Genomic DNA, 22,083 nt, shown 5'->3' with positions numbered 1-22,083 from the left:
TATGCTATGATCCCATCACTTTCTCAGTATGCTATGATCCCATCACTTTCTCAGTATGCTATGATCCCATCACTTTCTCAGTATGCTATGATCCCATCACTTTCTCAGTATGCTATGATCCCATCACTTTCTCAGTATGCTATGATCCCATCACTTTCTCAGTATGCTATGATCCCATCACTTTCTCAGTATGCTATGATCCCATCACTTTCTCAGTATGCTATGATCCCATCACTTTCTCAGTATGCTATGATCCCATCACTTTCTCAGTATGCTAGGATCCCATCACTTTCTCAGTATGCTATGATCCCATCACTTTCTCAGTATGCTATGATCCCAGCACTTTCTCAGTATGCTATGATCCCATCACTTTCTCAGTATGCTATGATCCCAGCACTTTCTCAGTATGCTATGATCCCATCACTTTCTCAGTATGCTATGATCCCATCACTTTCTCAGTATGCTATGATCCCATCACTTTCTCAGTATGCTATGATCCTAGCACTTTCTCAGTATGCTATGATCCCATCACTTTCTCAGTATGCTATGATCCCATCACTTTCTCAGTATGCTATGATCCCATCACTTTCTCAGTATGCTATGATCCCATCACTTTCTCAGTATGCTATGATCTTATCACTTTCTCAGTATGCTATGATCCTAGCACTTTCTCAGTATGCTATGATCCCATCACTTTCTCAGTATGCTATGATCCCATCACTTTCTCAGTATGCTATGATCCTAGCACTTTCTCAGTATGCTATGATCCCATCACTTTCTCAGTATGCTATGATCCCATCACTTTCTCAGTATGCTATGATCCTAGCACTTTCTCAGTATGCTATGATCCTAGCACTTTCTCAGTATGCTATGATCCCATCACTTTCTCAGTATGCTATGATCCCATCACTTTCTCAGTATGCTATGATCCTAGCACTTTCTCAGTATGCTATGATCCCATCACTTTCTCAGTATGCTATGATCCCATCACTTTCTCAGTATGCTATGATCCTAGCACTTTCTCAGTATGCTATGAGCCCATCACTTTCTCAGTATGCTATGATCCCATCACTTTCTCAGTATGCTATGATCCCATCACTTTCTCAGTATGCTATGAGACCATCACTTTCTCAGTATGCTATGATCCCATCACTTTCTCAGTATGCTATGAGCCCATCACTTTCTCAGTATGCTATGATCCCATCACTTTCTCAGTATGCTATGAGCCCATCACTTTCTCAGTATGCTATGAGCCCATCACTTTCTCAGTATGCTATGAGCCCATCACTTTCTCAGTATGCTATGATCCCATCACTTTCTCAGTATGCTATGATCCCATCACTTTCTCAGTATGCTATGAGCCCATCACTTTCTCAGTATGCTATGATCCCATCACTTTCTCAGTATGCTATGAGCCCATCACTTTCTCAGTATGCTATGATCCCATCACTTTCTCAGTATGCTATGATCCCATCACTTTCTCAGTATGCTATGATCCCATCACTTTCTCAGTATGCTATGATCCCATCACTTTCTCAGTATCCTATGAGCCCATCACTTTCTCAGTATGCTATGATCCCATCACTTTCTCAGTATGCTATGATCCCATCACTTTCTCAGTATGCTATGAGCCCATCACTTTCTCAGTATGCTATGATCCCATCACTTTCTCAGTATGCTATGATCCTAGCACTTTCTCAGTATGCTATGATCCTAGCACTTTCTCAGTATGCTATGATCCCATCACTTTCTCAGTATGCTATGATCCCATCACTTTCTCAGTATGCTATGAGCCCATCACTTTCTCAGTATGCTATGATCCCATCACTTTCTCAGTATGCTATGATCCCATCACTTTCTCAGTATGCTATGAGCCCATCACTTTCTCAGTATGCTATGATCCCATCACTTTCTCAGTATGCTATGATCCCATCACTTTCTCAGTATGCTATGAGCCCATCACTTTCTCAGTATGCTATGAGCCCATCACTTTCTCAGTATGCTATGAGCCCATCACTTTCTCAGTATGCTATGAGCCCATCACTTTCTCAGTATGCTATGATCCCATCACTTTCTCAGTATGCTATGATCCTAGCACTTTCTCAGTATGCTATGATCCCATCACTTTCTCAGTATGCTATGAGCCCATCACTTTCTCAGTATGCTATGATCCCATCACTTTCTCAGTATGCTATGATCCCATCACTTTCTCAGCATGCTATGAGCCCATCACTTTCTCAGTATGCTATGATCCCATCACTTTCTCAGTATGCTATGATCCCATCACTTTCTCAGTATGCTATGATCCCATCACTTTCTCAGTATGCTATGATCCTAGCACTTTCTCAGTATGCTATGATCCCATCACTTATCTGGAGGGGGGGGGATATCTGTGTTAATTTGACCGTAATTGTTTTTTAAAAGTGTTTATAGAAAACAAAAAGCGTATGGAAAAAGAAATGTGCCACTATCTTTGTGTCTTCTTGAGCATTTCATTAGGTTTTGTTTTTCTATTTGTAAGTTATGGTTTACTGTTTTTGTTTTTTTGTATTATAGCTACTTTACTTTTTATTCTTCTCTCCTGAAGTGTCTCTAAGTTTAGTGATTTTACTAATGGTGTTACTTTAATCAAATTTCGATATTCGTCTGTTATGAATCTCACTGCTCTATTTTGTATTTGTTCTAGTGGATACATATTCTATTATTGGCCTAACTTTAGTTAAATATAATTTTAGTTTTTTGTTCTTGTTTGATTTTTTAAAAAATATTTTAATAAACCCTAATGCTTTCCTTGATTTTTTAAAAATAATTTTATCAATATGGGGATTCTATCATTAATTTTCATTTATTTTGTGTCTAATAAACGCTATTTTTTTTCTATTTCTAGATCATTCACGCTTACAACTTCTTACAGGGCTTCGCAATTGATTCTGCCCTCGCATCAAAGAAAGTTCATATATTTCGGATCGTATGGTGGCAGGTCATAGAGTGACCTATTTAACTGATTTCCCCTTCTTGTTAACATGACTTTACTTGATTGACCATAAAGTACCCACTGCAAAAATTACTCTAGATCTGCATTAAAAGAAAATGATTACCTTGAGATTCAGTGGAATTCAATGGAGTGGTTACTACAGGATTAAGACATTCCTGGGAGTTGCAGTGGTCACGAACTCTCGGCCGGCTTTCTAGCTGACACTCATCATTGGGTTTGTGATCGCCACTCAAACACTTGACCTCTCGAGTTCTGTGACCAGTCCCACAGGTTTGAGAGCACTGCAAGAGATTAAATTCAACATGAGCATCGAAACACTTCTGTTACCGTGCACCTCAAGTATATGTCTTTTTTTTATATACATGGTATTGTAGGCCTAGGTAGCATGGTATTTGTGAGTCTAGGTAGCATGCTATTGTAAGCCTAGGTAGCATGGTATTTGTGAGTCTAGGTAGCATGGTATTTGTGAGTCTAGGTAGCATGCTATTGTAAGCCTAGGTAGCATGGTATTTGTGAGTCTAGGTAGCATGCTATTGTAAGCCTAGGTAGCATGGTATTTGTGAGTCTAGGTAGCATGCTATTGTAAGCCTAGGTAGCATGGTATTTGTGAGTCTAGGTAGCATGCTATTGTAAGCCTAGGTAGCATGGTATTTGTGAGTCTAGGTAGCATGCTATTGTAAGCCTAGGTAGCATGGTATTTGTGAGTCTAGGTAGCATGGTATTTGTGAGTCTAGGTAGCATGCTATTGTAAGCCTAGGTAGCATGGTATTTGTGAGTCTAGGTAGCATGCTATTGTAAGCCTAGGTAGCATGGTATTTGTGAGTCTAGGTAGCATGCTATTGTAAGCCTAGGTAGCATGGTATTTGTGAGTCTAGGTAGCATGCTATTGTAAGCCTAGGTAGCATGGTATTTGTGAGTCTAGGTAGCATGCTATTGTAAGCCTAGGTAGCATGGTATTTGTGAGTCTAGGTAGCATGCTATTGTAAGCCTAGGTAACATGGTATTTGTGAGTCTAGGTAGCATGCTATTGTAAGCCTAGGTAGCATGGTATTATGAGCCTAGGTAGCATTATGAAGGTGGTGAGTTAACAAGAGATTCCCCCCCCCCACCTCCTTATTTTTTTTTACACTTTATCCTATTGCAATATGAAAGAAGAAATGTCGGTAGTCCTGTCGTACGTTACAGCAATAAAAACGTATCGACAACTGCTGTGGCCGGAGCACATTGATTTCTGAACTAATCTGAGCTTGATGAATTTAAAAATAGACATGTATTTCTGTCTGCTTACAAAGGGAAGCCACTCACCATTGGAAACATCTGCTATTTTGTATCATAATATAGTATATAATACAACAATTCTGGTTCAGTATTGTAATGAAAAGCTTCACCAAATATCCAAAATGCCTTCCTTTTTTTTTGTCTGTTAACTTCTCATTTATTGCACAATTATCCGTATTAAGTGTATACATTAAATAAGGAACATTAACGAATACAGCAAACCCACACACACACCCTATTAACTTCTACAAAATAGAAGAATGACACACACACACACACACACATACAGACAACCCAGTAACTTCCGTACATCAAAATATTAATGAGTAAATCAAAATTATAACCAATAAGAAAAGATTACAAGTCTGTGGACATACTTCAAAGTTATCACCAGGTGAAAACTGAATTCAAAATCAAGGCAAGGCTTTCAGTCATGTTTCTGCCTGATGTTGTACATAATGATTGTACCTTTTGTCTAATCCCTAGTAGACCCTCTAGTCATCAGTGCGTAGTGTTTACATCTGTACTGTGTTTAATAACCTCTAACCATTCTCAAATAGTATTATAGTTTCCATTGTTTTTTTTTCAAAGACGAAACTGACCTTGAGAATCAGAATAAAAGTATTGGTGGCTAGGGTCACTGTGCCTCTGCCCCCATGACAATTACCTCAGTCCACGCTGTCATATACCATTGTGAGACACATGTGGGTCCCTGGCACGCCTCTGTACTGACGGGCCTGGTGCTGTTGTCACAGTTTTCCTCTGTTACCACAGCAGACACGCCCCCGGGGAATGCCTTGATGCACAGCACCTCGCGCTGTTTCTGACCAGGTCCACACACAGCATCACACTGCAGACAAGTAAGATGAAAGTGGTGACATCTCATTGTAGGATGAGTTTCATAACGGTTGATGACCACTGATAAAAAACCCACCTACCGTTGACCAAGGTCCGACAAACCAGGCACCACCGCAAGGTTTGTTGGCTCGGCATGACTTGTGGGTCGCAGGACGTTTAAGCAGGTCACATCGTTGGTCTGAGACAGGGTTTCCCGCGTCATCTCCACAGTAGACGTGGCGAGTTATCTCCCCTGTCCCACAGGTCGCTTTGCACTGCAATATAGACATAATTAAATTATATTATTTTCTAAAACATTAGTGTCACGTTATAATAAGTGTCAATGTTAATTAAAGTTCTTAAACCATAAAGAACATGTAAGCATTTAGGGAAATAACAGTAAGATTTCAAGAGATTTAAAATAGCCAAGGGATTCTGGTTTCTTCGTATGATACAAATACAAGGGAACTTCGGGAAGACAATAAGCAAGAGAAAGTCAATAAGTTTCAAGCTTCACTTTAAGTGTACTTCTGTGAAACTATTCTTGAAATGAAGTTCTATTGTATGTCAATAGTTTGTCTTCAATTATTTTCTGTTTTCTTCTTCAATATTTAAACTGTTTTATTTATAACCTGTTATATCTTCATTGAATTACTGAATTGATCGTTTTTGTTTATTGTTTATGGAGGCGCGCTGGTTGAAATGTAAAGCGCTTGGCTTTCGAATTGGGTGTCCCGGGTTCGAATCCTGGAGAAGACTATGATTTTTAATTTTGGGATCTTTGGGCGCCTCTGAGTCCACTCAGTTCTAATGGATACCTGACATTAGTTGGGGAAAATTAAATGCTGTTGGTCGTTGTGCTGCCACACGACACCCTCGTTAACCTTGGGCCACAGAAGCAGATGATCCTAACATCTGCCCTATAGGTCTGTAAGGGGAACTTTACTTAACTGAACTTACTGTTTATACAAGTAAAACATCATTGACACTAAGTTTCAATGAAAGACAACAAACTATAGTGTAGTCAACTGACCTCATCGAGCCACTCACTGTAGTACCACCCCTTCCCGCACTCCTCCAAGTTGCACCGCTCCTCAGAGACAGGTTTGAGATCTGTGCACAAGTCGTCTGCCAGAGTGTTGTTGTCCCGGTCCATGCACTGGACTTGGCGCGTCCTCTGACCATCACCGCAACCAGACGAGCACTGACAGGAGATGACACAAGCCAAATGAATGTCCAATCATGCCCAATGAATACATTCATGAATTTCTAAATACCAAGCCATTTAAATTTGACCATCAAGAATACTGATTATTGTCATATTAGAGTTAAAATCAGTTTAATATATGCTAGGAATGCTTAATTTTTGGAATGTTCTGGACAGTTCATTATTCAGCCATGCAATCGGAAAGTTTCACAATAACATCAACAATGTCAAGGCCGCTGAATTGAACTATTTTGTGGACAAACTAAATACAAGCTACCAACAGAAGAGCTACAAATATTTGATTATGCAGAGCTAAAAAGTGAACAAAGTTAATCAAAGAACTTTACCCCCAAAAAACTTCCTTTATTCTGTGAACTAAATAGATCGCTAATGTGTATATGTATAGTGATCTATAGGCGTTGACATGTTTCGGATGTTACTTCAGCATTAAAGACTTGCTAGTCCAAACCTCTAGCAGGACGACGGGGTATGGGGGAGGGTATGGAGTGGTGGGCCATCGAGACGACCAACAACAGTCCAGAACAGTGGCGTAGCTAGAGTATATGATGCCTGGTGCGGTACCTCATCTTGATGCCCCCATACCCCCCAAAAAACAACAACTAATTAATAACATTGCAAAACCTGTTCAAAATAATATGTATTCATAAATCAAATATTGTTAATTCAAAAAAATCACTTTTACATAAACATACTACAAATGAATTTTACGCGCTTTCTTGCTGGCAACAGTATCAATAATTTTATCGAAATCCATTTTTTTCCACCAGCTCTTGTTCAAATGACAAAATGGCCAAATTAGTGAGTCGTAAATTTGTCATCATTGATCACAAATAATTCTTGATCAGTTTAAGTTTGGAAAAACTTCTCTCGCATGGACCGCAATAGTAAAAAATATGCGAATCATGATGACGATATTCGGGACTGAATCATCTAGCTGATATTTTTTTATAAATTTCAAGAGTTCAACAGGTCTTTGTTTTGGAAATTCGGAGGCTTCTGATGAAACTGTGACAAACCGTTGAAGCTTCTTTCGCTCCTGCAGAAATTCGTTTTTATCAATGTCGCTAGGAGTACTATCGAGATTGATTTCGACCTGAGGATTTAATAGTTGGGAAGGCGACAAAAATTCATATCTATCTGCTACATCATGAAGTTGCTCGAATCGGGTGATTATTTCTTGAACAATCCTGTCCATGGTAGAATAAATTTCCCTTTGTAGCTCTTCTTTGTGTGTAAGTACAGAGTAGTCACTTTTCTCACCAGGCATCTTTTTCTTATGGCCCATACGTTTTTAAGGTTCTGTACTGATTCTCAGATATGAACACACGCTTTCAGCATAGGTAATGCTGGCTTCAGTGATGTCCTCTCGATTACTACTTAAAAATGTCTCTAATGTTTTTAGTTTGAGTGAGCAGTCTTGAATAGACAATCCTTGTTTTTGAAGGTAGAATTGCGCATCATTAATTTCAGTTAATACAGGAGCCCAAAATCCAAGATAGGTGACAAAATTAAAAGACTGAACAGCAACCAATAATCCACCTGCTTCAGATCTAGTCGATGAATTTTCATCTCTGCTAGTTAATGTCTCCAGAGTTTGAGCAGGCAATGAATAGTGACTTCTATAATACGTTTTTGGACACCGTAGTTTTGACCTTTCACGACCGCAGCATTATCATAGCCTTGACCCCTGCAGTCCATTATGTCTAAGCCATCCGAACGCAGTTTCTCTAGAATCATCTCAGCGATTCCAGCAGCATGCTTGTCCTTTGTGTCGATGAAGTCAATAAAAGACTCACGAAACTGCACCCCGTCATTATCCATGACAATGTACCGTAAAATTTGGGAAGTTTGATCCAGCTTTAAGATGTCAGGTGTACTGTCAAAAAAATAGAGAAATATTTGGCTTGTTTTACCTGCTGTATGATTTGTTTTTTAGCGTGATCCCCCAATTTTGTAATAAATTCATTTTGTATTTGTGGAGACATGTATGTATTCGGTCTGGAACAAAGCTTAGTTCGAAGCACATGCTCTCTCAAGAGTGGATCGTACGTTGATAGTAATTTTACTAACTCTCCAGGTTTTCTTCTCTTGTATAATCAAATCTTGGGCCTTGTTGTCTATACTGTTCCCCACTCTCAGGCGAACTTCTAGTTCCGTCCAAGCAAGCGATGACTGAATGTGAGCTCTGCTGGTCTCATGTTTTTCTATTTTCGGGGATAACCACCACCACTCATTGAATCCATCTTTGGATTTAAATGAAGATGATGAAATCTTAACAAACGTGGCCCCTTCACATTTAAGGAGGGAGAGGGCGGTACTTACGGCCTACGAGCGCTACAAAAGGGGCGACTCTAGGCTACCCACCACAATCTTAGTGCAACAGTGGAGAGAGAGGAACCGCATAAAAATGCGATCGTTCCTCCACATTGCGGCCAATTTGTCAAAATCATCTGGGCTCTCCACTGATAGAATTCCTATTAGAAGAATGAATACTTGCCCTCCGTGGAGGAGATGCCGGCCCCACAAATAAACATGTCCCTTATAGGGCAAGAGGGAGCCACCAAGAGGCGATTAACACCTGCCATACTCCAAAACTTGGCATAAGCTACACTAAAGTCCTACCCATCAGATGCCATTTTCTGCTATACCGATGGGTCGGTAATGAGGGACCCCGATAGATCTGGGTATGGGGCCCTTATAGTCTACCCAGACCGGACAGAACCAGAGATGCCGATTTCTCCGTCTGAGCTTAAAAAGGTTTTGAGGCGCCAGCCAGACTAGTCAGTCTTGAGCACTGTTTATCATTTTGTTTACGTTACAGTATTACAATTAACTAGTTAGTTAAACAAAACTCGTAGAAAACAAAGGTTAGCTTATTTTAAAAAATTGACATTACAATAGAATTATTTCCAAAATTAAACTATTAAGAATTATAAAAAAATGAATAAACTAAGACAATTGTTTAAAGCTAGAGTTGTTTAGAAATATATTTGTAAACTCAATATCTAGATTAAACCAATGGACTAAGCAATGAAGTAAAAAAAAAGTTGGCCTATCTTCTTCTTCTTCTTTATATTACAAAGCATCGATTAGTGTAGTAACAACATGTACCGTGTGTCCAAAATAAATATAGTAAATTAGATTTATTCAAACTGTTCTATAGCTTAGATTGTATGGAAGAAATAGTCAAGGAGATGAAACAAAATAGCGACATGACTTGTTTATAAATCGTTAGTTCATGTTTAAAATACACTAGTTTATGTTTGTTCGTGTCCATACAATTTGTCGTTTTTACTAAAACGCTCAGGGAAATAGGAAATTAATACACACTGTGGGAATTTTGGTGCCCCTCTCCACTTGGTGCCCTGTGCGGCCCGCACCACCCGCACATTGGTAGCTACGCCAATGGTCCAGAATGTATACCGGACGACCAGGCAGCCATTTATGGGTATGCCTCCATGTAGGAACAATTCCAATAAATAAGCTACCGTAATAATTAAACATGTCGACAGGGCCGGTCCTACAGATTTCGCGGGGCCTAATTTGGGTTTTGATAAGGATAATAAGTGAAAATTAAGTTTTTGCATTAGAACATAAATTCGTCTTTGCATTTTATTCACCTACTTTACTAAGTACAAAATCACTGTTAAATTAACTTTACTAGCCGTCTACAGTAGATAGTAGTTTTCCAACAAAAGACATGTAAACATCAGATCTGCCTTTTAGATTTACTATCGACTCGCAAAATATTGCCTTATATATATATATATATATATATATATATATATATATATATATATATATATATATATATATATATATATATATATATATATATAAGAGGTTGATTTAGATGATTAGATCTATATATGTATGCTAGTGGCTATCTAAGTAATTAAGTATTAGAAGTTCTTGTTTTGGTTAAAATTCGGCTTATTATTACATTTTTATTAAATCAAAGCTGATACTCTGACAATGCCATTTTGTTTAATCTCGAGTAGGACTGGCGTTTTCCATATTGAATGACACATCGAAAGGACAATTTTGTCTGTTTTAAGATTTGCATCAGTTTTCAGAAGATTATAATACTTTCAGGTGATTTTCATGACATTTTCTTATATTTTATAATTTCAGGAGAATTCCAGGAACCCTTTAATAATAATTTAAAATGGTTTAATTTAATAATGTACACCTACAATTCGCATCGCACGGGGCCTATGAAAGTGAGTGGCCCACTGCGGCCGCATAGCTTGCAGTGGCCTAAGACCGGCCCTGCATGTCGAGCTATTTTGATTCATTAGAGATAGTCGTATGGAGAAGTTTGTTTTTTTAACTGTATATTTAGGTTTAAGGCTATGATCTTAATAAACAAAAAAGAGCAACAACCAATGAAAATCATAGGTTTTGCGAAATTATATTGCATTACCTCCCCTCAAATTGTTTCTCAATCTTTTTGATTATGACGTCTCTCTGAGCTATAAAAAAAAACTAAAAAAAAAACAACAACAACAACTTGCCCACCACCTCCACTCAGGGCCGGCCTAAGGCATAAAAAAATTAGGCAGCTGCCTAGGGGCTCCGATTGGTGAGGGTCTTGCAAGGGACTAAAAAAAAATTTAGAGAAAAAACAACATCGTAACTTAGTTAAAATCTTAAAACCTAGCAAAGCTCTATTGCTATATGTCTGCTAGAGTATCTATACAGATCTCTACCAAGAATCAATGTATATTTTATAAAAGTTCAGATTTACTTGTTAGATTCTGTCGAAATCATATTGGTTGATTTCGATATAGATTTTTATGTTATTTTTAATTTTCATTTAGGGCTTCAAACTACCTAAGGCCGGCCCTGTTTCCCATCCCCCTTATCCAGCTAACGCCCACGGACTGAAACTTTGAGATGCAAAAAGACTTTCTACAGGTGTCTACAGTGGAAACTTAAGCTTAGGAAAAGGAGCGCAGGTCTAATAAAGTCAAATGAAGAAGGAGGTGAGAGATGCAGATACTTCAATGTGAGCTATGCATAGCGTCCCTATGTCTTTCAAAGATCGCTATCTTCTTCGTGTTAGGCAAGAAGTTTCGTAGCGGGCCTATTTTTGGACGTAGCCGAACGATACCGCGGCGCATGGGGGATAAGTAAGGAGAGGAAAAAGACTGGACAGAATCGTTTAGCAAAATACTTACTTGTGTCCAGTTGCTTACATGCCATGTAGTACAAGGCTGGACATTACACGGCTGACTGGTTGGCGGCTTGACCTGCTGCTCACAGCTGTCTGAAGACATGGTCAAGTTGAGAGTAGGCGAGACACGGGCCATGCAGGTGAGGATCCTGGTCTGTTCTCCTTGACCACAGGACTTGGAGCACTGAGTCCACAAACCAGGTGTCCATCTGAGAACAACGTTAAGTATTCACATAGGAGAAAAAAAAAACAGTAAAGCAATTTCATTAATTTAGCAGAAAAACTTAATCTTGTCATATCACGTCAATGTTATTGTTGTCATAATCACAGAGAAATAAACCACTGTCTGAAAGAATTAAGTGCTTCCTGGCTGGGTGTTGCCTGGCTGAGTGTTGCTTGGCTGAGAGTTGCTTGTGGGAGTGTTGCTTGGCTGAATGTTGCTTGTGGGAGTGTTGCTTGGCTGAATGTTACTTGTGAGATGGTTGCTTGGCTGAATGTTGCTAGTGGGAGTGTTGCTTGTGGGAGTGTTGCCTGGCTGAGTGTTGCTTGTGGAAGTGTTGCCTGGCTGAATGTTGCTTGTGGGAATGTTGCCTGGCTGAATGTTGCTTGTGGGAGTGTTGCCTCGCTGAGTGTTGCTTGTGGGAGAGTTGCCTGGCTGAATGTTGCTTGTGGGAGTGTTGCCTCGCTGAGTGTTGCTTGTGGGAGTGTTGCCTGGCTGAATGTTGCTTGTGGGAGTGTTGCCTGGCTGAATGTTGCTTGTGGGAAAGTTGCCTGGCTGAATGTTGCTTGTGGGAGTGTTGCCTGGCTGAGTGTTGCTTGTGGGAGTGTTGTCTGGCTGAATGTTGCTTGTGGGAATGTTGCCTGGCTGAGTGTTGCAGGATTGCTTTGCAAACATAGAAATGTACTTACACTGATGACATAGAAATATATCTGTACTGTATACATACAAATGAACTTACACTGCTGGTACTTTCACTGCTGACATAGAAATGTACTTACACTGCTGGGCACGGTCTCTTGTTGCAGGGAAGTGTGACAACTTCTGGCTTAATGACATGTCTGCAATTGTCATCTGTCACAACTGCCTGTGACATTATTTCGACACAGACAATAACAGTTTTCTGTGCTCCTAAAAATAGAATGTTTGCGAAAGCAAATGAAGAAATGTACTTAATGGATTCTAAACTTAAATTTCAGTTTCCACTGCACCAATCTCTTTTCAAACTATTTCACTAACCACTTGATAAGTTTTTTTGTAATTCTTTCTTTTATTACTTTTTAAAATATTTCTAACGATATCACCACTAAAGCAGCTTTCCTTAGTAAGTTTCTTCACTTAAGTACATAAAAACCTGTATACATTCGACACCAATCTATAGATTACATTTTTATTTTTAGTCTATACGATATACATTTCGTTTCAAGTACCTTCAAAATGTTAACAAAGTACCCCTAAATAGACGCGTACTTCAGATGAAGAATCGTACCCCAGATAAAGAATCGCTCCACGGGCACCGAGTTTACGTTTTTTGTTTATAAGATTATTTTTTTTTTGTAACAAAGAGTTTTATTGCATTAAGCTAAACCTTCATACTAAGATATCAGGATTCATTTTTGAGAACATTCTAGAATTGAATTTAATTATGAACTCACCGCCACCGCAAGTGTGAGTGCAGTCTGTCAGACCGGAAATCCTCCACTCATAAGCCGCATGACGGGAGCTGTCAGACTCAAGTAGAATTTGATTGGGTAAAATATTATTGGAAATAATTTCACTTGAGGATGGAATGTAATGTGAAGAAGGAATCTGATTGGATGTTTGGATGTCACGTGCTCTCTCTATGGAGAGGTCGTTCCCTGACAACGCTGACTTTGGGGTCGTTTTTACAAATTTGGTGTTGATTGGTGGAGGACGTACTTTGATCCTTATCACATCCTTTCCAGCTTCCTTGTGCCTGTACCTATCTTCCTGTTCTGACCAAGGTGGATTAGAAGTACCCCTGTCAGTATTGCCTTGACCATCCAGATCTATATCTTTTGAATTGTGCTGACCCCCGTTGCCAAAGGAAGATTTTTCTCTGCGACTGTCACCATTTGGCACGACTCTGTTGCTTCTATTGATGTTGTCTCCGTTATAAGATGGTCCTTTGTTGTCGAACTGTTGCCTCAGATTGGCTTCCGAAGACATGGAGAAAGAGCTAATGGCTTCATTTCCTGTGGAGTCGGGGCTGTGGGGGAAGCCTCTACTGTTAAGATGATTGTTTTGTGTACTTAACTTCTCTGAATTGTGCTGAGAGTTGCGTTGTGTCCCCTGATGGTTACTCTTATGTTGGTGTTTCCGGTTGGCGTTTTGCCTTCTTTCTATTTCACTTCGTCTCTGCTTTAATCTCTCGTTGTACTCTCTCAGTTTTTGGTTGTAAAGTTCTTCTTGTTCTTGCACTTGACGACGTCTTAGTTCGAGTTGTCTCTGACGCTCTTGCAGTTGGCGCTGCCTTTCCGCGCGTTGACGGTCAGTCTGTCTTCTAATGTCCCGTTCATCCCCTTGGATATGCCGTACTCTGGATCCTCTCCTAGAGTCAAAGATCTCGCGAGATCTGGAACCGTTATGTTTTCTTTTCACTTGCTTCACTCGGATGACGGGTTCGGATGAAGTTTGTCCATTTGTTAAGAAATCGGCACGTGACCCGTCTAGTCTTGAATCTTTAGAACTTTTTTGATGATGGATCCTTATGCGTATCTCATGTTCTTCTGGGGGAAGCTTTGAACTAAAAGAGTCATTTTGGGAATACTTTGGCTCTCTATGTTCTCCGCCGTTTATCTTAGTTTCCGTAGAAGTGTTCTTCGAGGTTTCATTACTTTCATTGTTACCAGCTGTTGTTTCTAACGTTTCAATACCTTGTGTCTCCATGGTTACAGACTCTGTTCTTTTGAACTCTTCCTGGTCAGAGGAAGAACTGACTGTCGAACTCAATGTTGTTGTCGTGATGGTTGTGTGAAGGAGGTCCTCTCTTGTCCCATCTTCTGTCTGTGTGCCATGGTTCGGTGCCACATCCTTTGTCACGTGGTCGTGTAGTGTAGCACTAGTGTTCAAATTATTGACATTTTCTGAGCTGACATTCATGAGACCAGGGCCTATGTTTAGACTTTGGTCCGCCTGGTCAGTTGAGTTGTTTAGGTGGTAAGTAGTTTCATTGTCACTGTTCACGTTTTGGTTAACTCCATTCCTTCCACCTGGGGCAGTAGAAACTTCTAAATCACTATGAGATTCATTGTCAGTACCTGGTGGAGCCTGATCATATTCTAATAGTGAATCTTCTGTCTCGTTCTGTCTGCTGCCAGTGACATTCTGCAAGTCTGTCATCGGGGCGACTGGAGTAGAGGAGTTATTGCCATCATCCGTCGTTGTGTCACTAATGTCTTTTATGACCGAGTCTGTTGTGGTACCGTCTGTCACTTGTGGAAGCTCCTCTATCGTACCACCTGGCGTGTCACCAAACGCCAAACTCAACCTCCGGGGGAGATCGGGCACCCCGTGGGCCGTTTCCAATGGACTCGATCTAGGGCTTCCCGCTTGAGAATCTGCGCTGAGTTCCACAGGCTGAGGACGATATTTGATGACAGTGGGGATAGCCTCAGGTCGTGTCCGGTGTGTGATCTGACCCAACACATCGTCGGCAAGCACATTTGGAACATTGAACGTGTAAAATATGGTTGGATTCAAATCCCGAACATTCAGCTGGAAGAAAGAAAATATTTCTGCAAGTCATAAATTGACAATAAGGTTTTTGAAAGACAAACAATAAATATGAGCTCACTGTATACCCCGCTCAGATATAACAGTATGGATCTATCGTCTACAAAGTTGTTTCCCCTTCTGGACTAGACACGCATCACTTCATTGGTCTCCATTGAGCTCAATCTATTAAGTTTTTTTTCTTCCTCTCATTTTTCCCCCTCGCTATCACGTGGTTGTAGTTCTAGAATCTAGATGTTCTGAATGTGATGTTGAGAAGTCTTAAATACAGGAGATACATTGATTGTTATAAACTTGTAAACATGACATGCAAAATAAATAAAAAATTTAAACAATGTTTATGTAAGAGAAATAACCTCGATCATTACTCAATACTGCAGGAATAATCTCCCATTCTCTATATAAAACCCAGAATTAATTAATTACCACTTATTGATTAACTAATTGGTTCTTGTTTATTGAATGGTATCATGTATTTTCATCCGCCCTGATTATTTACCATATGAATAGAAAGTGAGAGGAAAAAAAAACGTGTACAAACGTTAAAAAGGGAAAAACTCTCTCCACCATTCGACCATGTGTATTTTATTTGAATACAAGTTGTTCGTATTTGAACGTTAAAGAATGGTGCAGAAACAAATAAAAAAAATAAAGATAGAGAGAATGAGGGACTTTAATTTCTCCAATATTTATTGGCGGTAGGTGTCCAAAACTGTAAGAGGCTGGAAGAAACAGAGGCATGAAGCCCCAAAAAAAGAGGCGCAAGTCCAAAAAAGAGGCATAAGCCAAAAAAATGAGAGAGAGAGGAGAGATAGAGTGAGAGAGATAGTGAAAGAGAAAGATAGCTAAATAATGAGAGAGAAAGATAGAATTGGAGAAAGAGAAAGAGAGAGAATAAAAGCGAAAATAAGAGAGAAAGAGAGAATGAGAAAGAGAGTGAAAGAAAGAGAGAGAGAGAGAGATGTGCTTATGTATGTACTTGTCATGGCGAGTGAATGGCTTGTCTGTCAAGTAGTTGGGATCAAACCTCTTTCCATCGCGTGATCGACGAAGTTATCAAAGCAGCTCTCGACCTTCTCTGTCGTGTCTTCCTTGTATAGGGTACCTACTGGTCATTCTCCCCACATGACTTATGACTTTATGGCACGCAATAAACTGACCAAGTGGAGGTGGAGGTGGGTGTTTAGACAGGAGGTAAGATGGTCAAGAGGAGGCAGGACTCTGACAGAAGAACTAACGTCCAACTACATAGTAACTGCTAACTAAAGACAGGAATCTGAGGAATGTTGACTTTCAAGTTCAACTACCCTAGTCATTGAAGCGAAGGGTGGGAGTGACTTTTTATTTCAGAGACAGATCATCTACGACAAACCAAATATGGAGGCTACTCGAGACCAATCGTCTTAGAAGGCCTGAACACTGATCTGCAACGTCACAACCTGTGGGCTGTGGAGACCCATAGATAGTTGTCACGTCACAGGTCTGTGCACAGGTTGCCACATCGCAGGTCAGTTTTGATGCCTGCTCTAACGGTTGGTCTCGGTCTACTTCAGTGCAGAGTGAGTCAAAGGACGCGCCTTATGTGGTACTAAACTACAGAGTGAGTCAAATGACGCGCCTTATGTGGTACTAAACTACAGAGTGAGTCAAATAACGCGCCATATTGTGGTACTAAACTACAGAGTGAGTCAAATGACGCGCCATATGTGGTACTCAACTACAGAGTGAGTCAAATGACGCGCCATATTGTGGTACTAAACTACAGAGTGAGTCAAATGACGCGCCTTATGTGGTACTTAACTACAGAGTGAGTCAAATGACGCGCCATATTGTGGTACTAAACTACAGAGTGAGTCAAATGACGCGCCATATGTGGTACTCAACTACACAGTCTGTAAATACGTTAACCCGATCCAAAAAGAAAAAAAAATGTTTTTTAATTATGAAATTGTATCAACACTGAAGGTTTCTCAGTGCCAAAAGTAAAAAATTGTTCCAAAACTGAAACCTCTTCCAGTGGCATTCTTACCGTATTTTGTTCAAAACATTACCTTTATAAGAAGAGTTATATTGGTTGGACCAGGGGAGGTCAGCGACTCTCTAAAATTGGCGGAACTTTTGGCCAAGTAGTTAAAGTACGTCCCAGCAGCCTGGAGATCCTTTGTGTCATGGCTACTGCTATCTCCGTCTATGATAGTTTGACCACCGGAAGTCTGGACAACTGAAAGTCCAGAATGTATAGAGTTACATATATGAGACTACGACTGGGAAGTTCCTTCACCATTCAAAGAAACTAAATGTACAGTTTGCATTCATGCACTCATTCTTAGCAAGTGTTTCTGCGATCTCGTCCAATCTCTTTTGGAGATATTTGAGGGAGAAAGTTTTCGTGCTACTTTTGGACACTCACCAAAAAAAATCCCAACTACTTAGCTCAAGTTTGTATTGGAGAGTTTTTACGTTAAACTTTACAATGTCAAGGACGTTCAATTGAAAGCTGCCAACTAAACAATGTCAAGGACGTTCAATTGAAAGCTGCCAACTAAACAAAAGTTACAATAAAAAGAATTAAACAAGTGAAATATGAACATTGTTTTATTTTATAAACTAAAGCATATCTCAGGTGAAGAACTTCTTCCTTAAAAACTGTTACTTTTTTTTTCCCTTATACGAAATCAAACAAAATAATTAATTACCAATAATTAATTGACTAATTGAGTATTTTTGTTTGTTAGTTACAATAAATACTTGTTTAAAGCATCAACTTGATCGGAGAATGCGTGAGGGAGAAACACTGTAAACAATTATTTAAGGGGACGAAACCCAACAAATTTAGCCATATCTGTGAATACTGTAGTATTAGTTTCTCCAGTTGCTATGTAAAAAAATAATGAATTACCAGTAATTAATTGTCTAATTGAGTACTTTTGTTTATTGACTCATGTCTTGTCTATGTACATTGTTTCACTTTGATCCTAGAATGGATGTGGGAGAAATAACATGTACAAACTTTGTACCAGACAGAGGGAGTTGATATTAGCTTTGTACACAAATCATTCTAAAGTGTTATAATATACACCACGATCTATGTTTAACATTTTAAAAATATAGCTTACAAACAGTTCTTTTATCTTGTACACCCAATGCACACAGAGGCATGATATTTGTAGTTGTCACGCCATTTAAAAATACATTTCTAATACAGGTCTATGCAGACGTTATTCTGAACTGTACATTCTTAAGAGTGTCTGGCTTAGTGACATAAACCGCTTCGCTACACATTAAAGGGCTCAAATCAGTCAATTTTATAAATATATATTAGAAGTGATAAAGATGGACAGTTCTGTTGATTTGAAGAACTACTATATAGTAAAGAAGCACTGTGTTCAAGTTAAACTTCAGAACCTCGCGTCTGACTTTAATTTTGGTATGATCTTACGTATCGGCTGAAAGCGTGACTCTTAAACAGAGACATATTATATGGAATAGACTTATAATCTTAAACTAGTAATTTCTACAAGTGTCATGTATTTACTGATGATTCATATGTTCTATTCTATCCAATTTACTACATTATAAAACATACGCGTGTTTTTTTTTCGTACTAGGATTGATTTATAATTGTATCTAAATATCCCATTAAGAGTTTCTTGTGAACCAAAGTGGACTTAATTTCCACTTACCTAATACATTCGTAGTGGACCAAAATGGACTTCATTCAACTTACTTAATACATTCGTAGTGGACCAAAATGGACTTCATTCAACTTACTTAATACATTCCTACTGGGCTGTAATTCTGTGATATTAATATTGGTCGAGCCTGCCGGAATTGTCAGGAAGTCATTGAAGCCACGTTGAAGTTGAGAGCTCGTGAAGATGCTGGAAATTGTTTTACAGGAAGAATCATCTCCATTGCACACCCCGCACTTGTCTATTACAGCGCTGGAGTTGATAAGATCATCACAACCAACTGGCTGTTGAGGAAATCATTCAAGATACATACTGTCAAGATGCATAATGTCAAGATACATACTGTCGATATACATACTGTCAAGATATATACTGTCGATATACATACTGTCAAGATACATACTGTCAAGATACATACTGTCAAGATACATACTGTCGATATACATACTGTCAAGATACATACTGTCAAGATACATACTGTCAAGATGCATAATGTCAAGATACATACTGTCAAGATACATACTGTCAAGATATATACTGTCGATATACATACTGTCAAGATATATACTGTCAAGATACATACTGTCAAGATACATACTGTCGATATACATACTGTCGATATGCATACTGTCAATATACATACTGTCAAGATACATACTGTCAAGATACATACTGTCAAGATACATACTGTCAAGATATATACTGTCAAGATACATACTGTCAAGATACATACTGTCGATATACATACTGTCAAGATACATACTGTCGATATACATACTGTCAAGATATATACTGTCAAGATACATACTGTCGATATACATACTGTCAAGATACATACTGTCGATATACATACTGTCAAGATACATACTGTCGATATACATACTGTCAAGATATATACTGTCAAGATACATACTGTCGATATACATACTGTCAAGATATATACTGTCAAGATACATACTGTCGATATACATACTGTCAAGATACATACTGTCGATATACATACTGTCAAGATATATACTGTCAAGATACATACTGTCGATATACATACTGTCAAGATATATACTGTCAAGATACATACTGTCGATATACATACTGTCAAGATACATACTGTCAAGATACATACTGTCAAGATATATACTGTCAAGATACATACTGTCAAGATACATACTGTCGATATACATACTGTCAAGATACATACTGTCAAGATACATACTGTCAAGATATATACTGTCAAGATACATACTGTCGATATACATACTGTCAAGATACATACTGTCGATATACATACTGTCAAGATACATACTGTCAAGATACATACTGTCAAGATACATACTGTCAAGATACATACTGTCGATATACATACTGTCAAGATACATACTGTCAAGATACATACTGTCGATATACATACTGTCAAGATACATACTGTCGATATACATACTGTCAAGATACATACTGTCAAGATACATACTGTCAAGATACATACTGTCGAAATACATACTGTCAAGATACATACTGTCAAGATACATACTGTCAAGATGCATAATGTCAAGATACATACTGTCGATATACATACTGTCAAGATATATACTGTCGATATACATACTGTCAAGATACATACTGTCAAGATACATACTGTCAAGATACATACTGTCGATATACATACTGTCAAGATACATACTGTCAAGATACATACTGTCAAGATGCATAATGTCAAGATACATACTGTCAAGATACAAACTGTCAAGATACAAACTGTCAAGATACAAACTGTCAAGATACATACTGTTAAGATACATACTGTCAAGATACATACTGTCGATATACATACTGTCGATATGCATACTGTCAATATACATACTGTCAAGATACATACTGTCAAGATACATACTGTCAAGATACATACTGTCAAGATACATACTGTCAATATACATACTGTCAAGATACATGTATATATATATGGCTCCTTTTGTCTCGAAAGGCAATGGATGCGCCCAAATGAGTCACTGGCTTTGGCTTAATCTTGAGACGGGGCAGAATCTGGTGTGGCTAATCAAGCTCCCGTGTTGTTTTAGCCGCTTTGCAGCAGCACCAGAGTTTCCTCTCCGGGGCGCATTCCTGGGCCTTGGATAAAGGGGTCATGGGTGGCCCATGCGTCATGATCCCTCTCTCGACCTTGCTGATGTGATCCAAAGGAGCGCATCGCGTTACATTTGGCACCAACTCAGTTGCAGAAGCTGCTGGAGGGAATTTCCTAGCTGATACTCCCAACGCCTATGGGGGTTCACTCCTGATTTACCCTCGAGGTTGTCTCCTGAAGCCTCAGTACCGCAAGGCAGCGGGGGTTTGAAGTCAGAGTACCCCTCTCCTAGATGAACTGCTTACTAGGCTATATACTGTCAATATACATACTGTCAAGATACATACTGTCAATATACATAGTGTCAAGATATATACTGTCAATATACATAGTGTATATATACGGTGACGTTGTAAATATTACATCGAGAGTATGTTCTTAGAGACTTGAGTTTCGAATAAAAAAAAAACAGGGAAAACATTTAAATATTTAAAAAAAAAACGCAATGTTTCCTTAATGCAGCTAACCCTAACCCTAATACCTTACATTCGGTAATTCGAAAACGCAATGTCAATAGTCATACCCAAATAAGGTATAAGGTATTATTTGATGTACAGACAGTATCAAACTAAGACATGTTTAGCAAAGATAAGCTCGACATTGTACTTTAAATCCTATTCATTTCCATTCAAAATGTCTCAAGTAAAGTTGTTTTTTTTAAATGGCTCTTTTAGTCAACTTCATTTCTGTAATTAATTAAATTTGGCTCTCTTTGGCTGACGAGTTTGGAGACCTTGTCCAAGTCGACCTGCTCCACTGATCTTAAAGAAAAACACACCGTAGATATAAAATAAATTTTACCCACAAGGCAGAAATTATGAAATAAGCTAGTTACCTGGCACGTCCCCTGGAAGCAGACGGCTCTGGACATCCCGGTATTGCAAGGCGTACCGTCCTCCGCCCGCCCTGGCAGGTTCAGGAGGAATAAAACACCTTTGGCACGACATGACAACTTGCAGGGGTCTGTGGCTACAAGGGGGGAA

The 22,083-nt window shown here is 39.0% G+C and overlaps 1 protein-coding gene across 4 annotated transcripts in view; it reads right to left on the bottom strand.

Annotated features, from left to right (window-relative positions):
• LOC106074765 (uncharacterized) overlaps positions 1–22,083 on the bottom strand; it is a 113,469-nt gene that overhangs the window by 5,179 nt on the left and 86,207 nt on the right. For all 4 annotated transcript variants that reach the window (XM_056007415.1, XM_056007428.1, XM_056007420.1 and 1 more), the window contains exons 7-16: positions 21,936–22,069; positions 19,043–19,247; positions 17,323–17,492; positions 13,171–15,253; positions 12,517–12,646; positions 11,522–11,726; positions 6,144–6,314; positions 5,212–5,385; positions 4,941–5,123; positions 3,099–3,276 (exon numbers count right to left, since the gene is read on the bottom strand). In XM_056007415.1, the coding sequence (XP_055863390.1) occupies positions 3,099–3,276; positions 4,941–5,123; positions 5,212–5,385; positions 6,144–6,314; positions 11,522–11,726; positions 12,517–12,646; positions 13,171–15,253; positions 17,323–17,492; positions 19,043–19,247; positions 21,936–22,069 (3,633 nt within the window). The remainder of the gene's footprint in view (positions 1–3,098; positions 3,277–4,940; positions 5,124–5,211; positions 5,386–6,143; positions 6,315–11,521; positions 11,727–12,516; positions 12,647–13,170; positions 15,254–17,322; positions 17,493–19,042; positions 19,248–21,935; positions 22,070–22,083) is intronic.

This window comes from Biomphalaria glabrata, chromosome 1 (genome assembly GCF_947242115.1).
Source record: "Biomphalaria glabrata chromosome 1, xgBioGlab47.1, whole genome shotgun sequence".
Lineage (NCBI taxonomy): Eukaryota > Metazoa > Mollusca > Gastropoda > Planorbidae > Biomphalaria > Biomphalaria glabrata.
This window is presented reverse-complemented; position numbering and strand designations above follow the sequence as displayed.